We start from the raw sequence: 7,385 nt of genomic DNA, 5'->3' as shown, positions 1-7,385 counted from the left end.
CAGCTGAGGCTTACGTGCATCACATGCATCAGCAAAAACATTATGACATTGGCTGTTGTAGCAAGAACACATTAAGCAACACTTTGTTTGAGTTGGGCAGATCATATGTAAGTTTTGGGTGGAGCTTACAAATAAATTAGTGGACTGATGTCAGCTGATTGGCTGACCAAAAATACATATGTTGTTGTTGTTGCATGGCCATTGAAAGACATGTTAATATCGTTTCAAGGATATTATATGTTTATTTTAAACAACGTTATTTGTAATTATTACATTTTTGTTGAATGCTAACATTACATTTTCAATATAATATGCTGTATATAATATATTTGGGATGTCGTTTTGGGTTCATTGAACCTGAGTGACCCAGCACAAGTAGCAAGTTTCATGATGTGGCTGTGGCGCTCTCTGTCGGCTAAGATAATCATTTGCTGTGATATTATTTAAATAACTTTAATAATAATTGTTAGAATAATATATAAATTAACATACTTTCATCCGTATGGAATAGGACACACGAAAATATTGTATTTGTTTAAGTCATATACAACCAGCGTGGTCATATCACGAATGGGGCACATATTGTCTTCAGGCATATTTTTGGGAAACCCTACGCGACTTGCCTCTAGCTGTTTAAGGACCACAAGATGTCTATGCTTGCTGAGCGTACGTAAATTTATCTCAGAGTTTTGACGGATATTTCCCTGTTTCTTTCACGGTAACAACGTGAATTGATATGTTTTGTGTTCGCTAAAGCCCGCCGCAGCCAGCTATTGAAAGGCTTTCTTCCGAAAGTATTCAGTACTTGTTGAACTATTCGGGTAGCTAGCATTAGCATTGATACAGCAGTCTGAGTAAACACGTGCTTTCTCTTGTAACTCTGTATCTCACTGCAGTAACATTCCATTAGCTCAGTTTAGCTAACTATATTGTGCTTAATCGCCTAGCATTTGTATTATTTTATTTGACAATTTTTTTTAAATACATTTGATGTAAGCTATGGCATTGATATTGTTCTCAGTTGTTCTCAGCATGATTTTTAAGCATTGCTTCTGCTCTGATTTCCGTAATGTTGACAGTTGTCAGCCGTTGATATTACATGCAGATGACACGCATTGTCCGGATTATTATCTGGGCTAAAACCCGATGATTTGACCAAGCGACCTTATCGCTATACTGTAAGGTTTTAAAATGTGTGTATTTAAATGATAAAAGGTTCAGTGCAGTATACACTGTAATAGGGCTAAGTTACATCTGATAGCTTTGTTATAAATTAAGTTTTATAAACGCATTATTATCTGTCATATGTTGACACTGCGTTGTAACGTGTGTGTGTGTGTGTGTGTGTGTGTGTGTGTGTGTGTGTGTGTGTGTGTGTGTGTGTGTGTGTGTGTGTGTGTGTGTGAACACACATACGCACACACACAAGGTCTAGTTGGCGTCGCATTGACGTGCGAGTTGCTTGTCCTGTTTGATTATGTAATGTGTTTTGTTGTGTTTTGTTGTGTTGTTGTGTTGTATGTTTTGTTGGATGACTTTAACGTTACGATTTTGCTTCTCTCTGTCCAGCCCGGAGGAAACAGAAGTGGTCTGTTGACCCCAGGAACAGCACCTGGAGCAAGGATGACTCCAAATTCGGCCAGAAGATGCTGGAGCGAATGGGCTGGTCCAAGGGCAAGGTGAGATGGATTTTCCTGGTTGGGTCAAAAGTGTGTAAATGAATTGGTGAACATCTGTGTCAACGGTATGTCCTTTATTTTCATGTTAAGGGCCTGGGCAGAAGTGAGCAAGGCTCCACTGACCATATCAAAGTAAAACTTAAAAACGACAACTATGGTCTTGGAACCAGTGCCAGCTATGAGGTGAGCACACACTTTGTGACTTAATACTAACATTGAATCATTTTGTGTCTGTTCATTTTTTCTTTCTCAATTTTTGTTCATTTTAAAGGGTAACTACTGTTTTTTTCCAACCAGGATCCTATTTTCCTATGTTTGTGTATGTAAGTGACCAATAGGAACAACAATCTTTGAAATTGGCCCAGTAATAAGCGTGAACGCTGTAACCGTCAGCCACAGACTGGGGCTAAAAAAAGTTTAAAAAAGGATCTTACTCTTTAACAGAAAGGTTGACATCCTTAGAAATCTGTTCCATAAGGTTGTCAGACCCTTAGAATATTAATCTGAGCCTGTCGATGGCAAAACAAACACTATTGTGAACGTAAATACAAGCTGCACAATTGCCCTATTAAATTACATTGTAGCTTGTTTCGCCACTGCAGCAATCTTGCTTAATACTGGACCAATGTCAAAGTCTGTTGTTCCCGTCAATCACTTAGACACAAAAACATCTGTAGAGTGTGCCCAGGTTGAAAAAGACAGTTAGCCTTTAACATGTACAAAAAAAAATCTCTTTTTTTTAATGATTTTCCAAGAGAACCTGTTATTAGATCATAATAGTGATTAGATCACCCATAGAGCTGTTTGTAGATGTAGATTTAGTGAATGGGAGCAGTATATTTGTATGTGCCTTGAGGGGGTTTATTTAAACTCCTTGAATTTATTATCTATCTTTCCTAAGGTATATTAGACCCTCTAAAATGACATTCATTGAGTTTAGATGTAAATGACTACACAAATACTCAGACTAACCTGTTAACAATGACAAAAATTCCTTTATAGTATATAGGACTATTGCATTATACAGAGAGATGTTCATGATATAAAACTACTCTTTCATATAAATGGGCTGTAATAAAATAAGAAACATCCGTCAGTTTACACAATTCAATCAACTCCACCGCACACTTCATCCTTCAAAATGGTCACACAGTTAAAACAACACCTAAACCATTATAGCCTTCACAAAGGGAGGATTGATGGCAGGGTGGTTGTATTAGATTACATTAGTTTTAGCTAGGTGTACCGAATAAACTGGTAACTGAATATAAAAAATCCATAATTATCTCCTTTTTATTACTTTTGAAGTTAATTGCCGGTTCTGTTGTGTTGACATCTGGTCTGTTCACAGGATAACTGGATTTCCCACCAAGATGATTTTAATGAGCTTCTTGCTCAACTGAACAACTGCCATGGTCAAAACAGCGGCAATGGTATGTATTGTTTGTAATGTGCATATATTGTTTACTAACGGGTTGAGAATTTATTTGTCTTGGTCAAGTCTGTTTGCTCTTCAAACCGGTGTCACTTGTTCTTCATATACTAATTAAAGAAAATCTTTTAATTGATAAAAAAGTGACTATAAATAGTTGATTAGATCTGGCAAATGGATATTGACGTGTGTGTGTGTGTGTGTGTGTGTGTGTGTGTGTGTGTGTGTGTGTGTGTGTGTGTGTGTGTGTGTGTGTGTGTGTGTGTGTGTGTGTGTGTGTGTGTGTGTGTGTGTGTGTGTGTGTGTGTGTGTGTGTGTGTGTGTGTGTGTGTGTGTGTGTGTGTGTATATATGTGTGTGTGTATGTGTGTACTGACATAGAATACATACATATTGAATTGAATATGGTATGACTGACACTAAAGTATCTAAAGTTGATGCATCAATGTATACTTAACTCCAGCAAGCATTGAATGACCCCTTGCATGCAATATGTAATATGCGATATATAATACTTTCAGTGGTAACTTTTCCAACACTGTGGCTCTATATCAAACTTCAAGACCACAGCATATTACAGTGCAGCCATTACTGGCTGGTTGGTCCACCTATTGGACGGTAGAGGGTGCTGCACTGCAACATTTAGAAGAGAAAGCTGTCACCGTCGTACATAAACGTCTTTATCACTGTTCTGGTAAACCAAGCATTTGTAGAATACTGTTTTATTTGAGTTCGTAAAGATGTGCAATGATGATGAACATGAATTTGTAACTACACATAGACACATTTTCTTTTGTATTATTTTTCAAATATCTACAGAACCTCCACCAACAGAGGAGCCGAAAGGATTCAGCTTGGAAGAGAAGTCCAAGACCTCCAAAAAGAGGGTCCATTACATGAAGTTCACTAAGGGTGAGTTTATTGTTACTGCAGGAGGTCTGAGGGATAAACCTAGCTTAGGAGAAATGTGCATGCAGGGTCGACCTTTCTCATTCGCAACAGTCATTACGTTGATTACCTTTTTGTATCCTGGAACAAACTCAGCCATTCTGATTTACGAGTTCAGCGCATAACAAACATTATCTCCTGAAAAATGTTTAGCTGTTTTAGATAAAATTGTTTCAAGGCGCTAATTTGTAAGGTGTACTAATTTAGGCCTAGACATTTTTTTCCTCTCACCAATAACTTAAGTGTATGCCTCTACGTCTTTAGTTTTCCACCTTTCATACAATCAACCCAGACAGACAAAAATACTCCTTATCCCCTTGTTGAGCCTTTTGCACTTGGCTCAGACCACAGATGCTGATCAGAGCTCTGTCAGCCTGTGCTGGGTCAGTTGGCCCGGTCAGTGCTCGGGGAGGTTATTAATAACTCTTCTTTCTACTTTCATTACTCCTTTACACGTCAGGAAGTCAAAATATTCTGGTCAAGGCCAGTACACTGATAGGCACAAGGAGGAATTTGGTGTTCAGGACCACTGGAGACCAAAATGAATAACCAGTAGCCCATACTTTATTGCTGAGTTGCTTTACTTGAGCTTGGAGCATAGTTGTGTGATATACAATTTAAGATAAAGAAATGTTTTCGTTAATAATTGGTGTTTTGTGTTATATTTGCCATCTAGCAATACGTGGTAATATTAAGTAATGTGAGTTCTTTTTAAAACAGTAATTCCTAATGCAAGAATAGAGATCATTAAATATTGTGTTAAAGTATTTCATAAGTCTTTTTTTTGTTTTGTTATTGGGCTCAGATATACTTCATCAGGTCAACATACATGGGAAAACAAATATCTCAACTTTTGCCTCACCTGGAAGAGCCAGTAGCAACTTCCTGTTTCCTGTTTGGGGCATCTGGCATATCCATTCACTGGCCCCCAAAAACACCTCCCAGAGGCTGAGTGACCCACTAGATGACCCTGTCAGATAAAATCTGGCCTCAGTCTCTTCCTTCTCACCCTGTTTTTATGATCTTACTTTGGCAGAAGCCCGAAAAAGTCAAAAAAAAAAAAAAAAGTTCCCCTGTGGATCAGATGCAAACTTAAGACATGAAGCAGGGACATTAGACGTGCGATGGTTTTCCTCCAGATGCTCTGCTTCCTGCCCTCACTCCCCATCTTTTTGACTTGTACGAAGGAACGCTTGCCTCGGTTGATGTCCCGTATTGGGTGTCTGCATATGTTTGTTGCTTTGATTATGAATGTATCCCTCTATCATTAGTTTATAGTTTCTTAATGACAGTTCAGCATATTGAGAATGTGTAACATATTATTTGCATTTTGTACTGGAATCGTTTTAGTAAAATGTTGTCAATATCTAGTACTGTGAAACCTACCAAACTGTGAGCCTATTGAATTGCCACACCTCTGTATTCTTACAGCTATACAGCTAGTTCTTTTCAGAAACACTCCAACTTGTTTTCATCTTAAAGTCTGATCCCACTTGACTTCGAGTTCTAATCCATTTAAGAAAATCCTTTCAATTATCACCACCAGCTGTTTATAAATGTCAGGGGGGAGCTAAAGAGCAAGTTGCACCTGACACTGCTACTGTTAGTTACATTAAGACATTCAACACCCACTCTCTTTCACTATCTCTATTTTCTCAGACTGTCAGAAAACAGCAGGAGGCAGTTTGGGGGGAAATGTGTTTACACTGGAATTCAATCTTGAGCCAGTTTGTGGCTCTGTAGGTATTAGACCTGTTTTTGGCAACTTAACACTACTTCTACTTAAAAGAGGTGACAACTGTTGTCATGCAACAGGCGGGACGCTGGCACTACTCGTTTGTCCATAAACGATGCATAACTTGATTGGAAACTTGAGTCTTCCTCCTGCCCTAAGTGGTCTGGCAGGCATAAACTATCATAAACTGCGCGTTGACAGTTAAACTGTCAGTTTTAAAATGGAGGTCTTTATGCTGGAAATGTGTATGGTCCTCTCACCTTGATAATGTTGTTTTATTAATGATTTTTTTGCTTCTGTTGGCATTGCATTGTGGTCTGAATTGGTATGGGCAACCAAAGGGTTACTTGGCAACATGTAACCAGCCACGCCTGTTTGCATGCTTCCACTGACTGCTCTGAAGCCGGCTCCCCTCCTTGCGAAGCTCTTGCCAAGTTTAGGCTTAGTAATAGATTTAGTGTTGCTAAGCATGTTACATGAGAGGTTGAAAAGGCAGATACTACTTATGGTTCTAGATGTGCAGAGATCAGACAAAGGTCAACCATTGAATTTAACTTTTTTTTTTAAATACCTGATTTCCTATCCAGTCATAAAAATATAAGACATAATTAGCTTAGTCTGTAATTTGATACTAAATTCCATGCTTTCCTGCTTAAGTACTAGTATTGTCTATACATTTGTTATTATTCGATTAGTTAATTTGATATATCTGTAAAATCATCGATGCAAAAAAATGCTGTGGCCACAAAAGCATCTTAAGAACCTCCCAAACATCTCCCTCTCCGTCTCAGCGCAGGCCTCCTCCTTACTCGCTCCTACTTTTTTATTGATATCCTGTCCAGGCTGGTTCCCTTACTGCCAGCACTGAGGATTGATGGCCTTTGTTTGTGGGGAGAGGCACCAAAATCTCCACTGCTGAGGTCTGGGGCCCACAGCATAAACCAGTAACCCAGTTTTAATTGCTACCTCCATCTATCCCCTGTCACGGCAGCGAGGGTGGTTGATGGTTAAGAATTTAACTACAGCTCTCCATCCCTTGCCCTGTGCAGATGGCTTTAACGTAGTCTTGGGGCTTTTAACGAAACAAATATTTGTATTTCAGCCAGTATGAGTGTGAAAGGTATGAAAACATGACAGACCATGTGAAGCACAGCCTATTGTCATACTAAAGGGCTACGGGCCACAGGTAGTAAGTTATTTGTTTCCTTAGAAACATCATATACCACCAGTTCTGACTTTTTTGGACATTGATATGACTAGACATCGTCAAGTTTATTTTATTTTTTAAGTTTGCGGATTTTTTTCTGTAGAGCCTCAGTGATCTGGTGGTCTGGTTTGACTAGTTATGTGTACTGACACTTGTTTCTTGGAAACCAGTATGTATTCGCTAACACTTTCCAATGCAGCACAGCAGTGCACATGCTTCATCCTGCTTAATGGCATTTAGCCACCTTTTAACGTTTTAACTCAAAAAGACTGAGAAATTTGACAGCTACTTCCTCATCCAAACAGTGAAAGGTCAGATTGGGCATAATTTTATGTTTGACCTGAGTTCACTAGATGACAAACACCACAGTCCCCCCCCCCCCCCC

The 7,385-nt window shown here is 38.9% G+C and overlaps 1 protein-coding gene across 1 annotated transcript in view; it reads left to right on the top strand.

Moving 5' to 3' along the window:
- Positions 1-532: 532 nt before the first annotated feature.
- The window catches only part of pinx1 (PIN2 (TERF1) interacting telomerase inhibitor 1), a 22,326-nt gene continuing 15,473 nt past the window's right edge, over positions 533-7,385 (top strand). The window contains exons 1-5 of the mRNA XM_034900046.1: positions 533-666; positions 1,570-1,679; positions 1,770-1,862; positions 3,031-3,112; positions 3,930-4,022. Of these exons, the coding sequence (XP_034755937.1) occupies positions 648-666; positions 1,570-1,679; positions 1,770-1,862; positions 3,031-3,112; positions 3,930-4,022 (397 nt within the window). The 5' untranslated portion in view covers positions 533-647. The remainder of the gene's footprint in view (positions 667-1,569; positions 1,680-1,769; positions 1,863-3,030; positions 3,113-3,929; positions 4,023-7,385) is intronic.

The sequence above is a fragment of the Etheostoma cragini genome, chromosome 18 (genome assembly GCF_013103735.1).
Source record: "Etheostoma cragini isolate CJK2018 chromosome 18, CSU_Ecrag_1.0, whole genome shotgun sequence".
In the NCBI taxonomy this organism is placed as follows: domain Eukaryota; kingdom Metazoa; phylum Chordata; class Actinopteri; order Perciformes; family Percidae; genus Etheostoma; species Etheostoma cragini.
The sequence above is the reverse complement of the archived record's forward strand: the minus strand, read 5'-3'. Positions and strand labels throughout refer to the sequence as shown.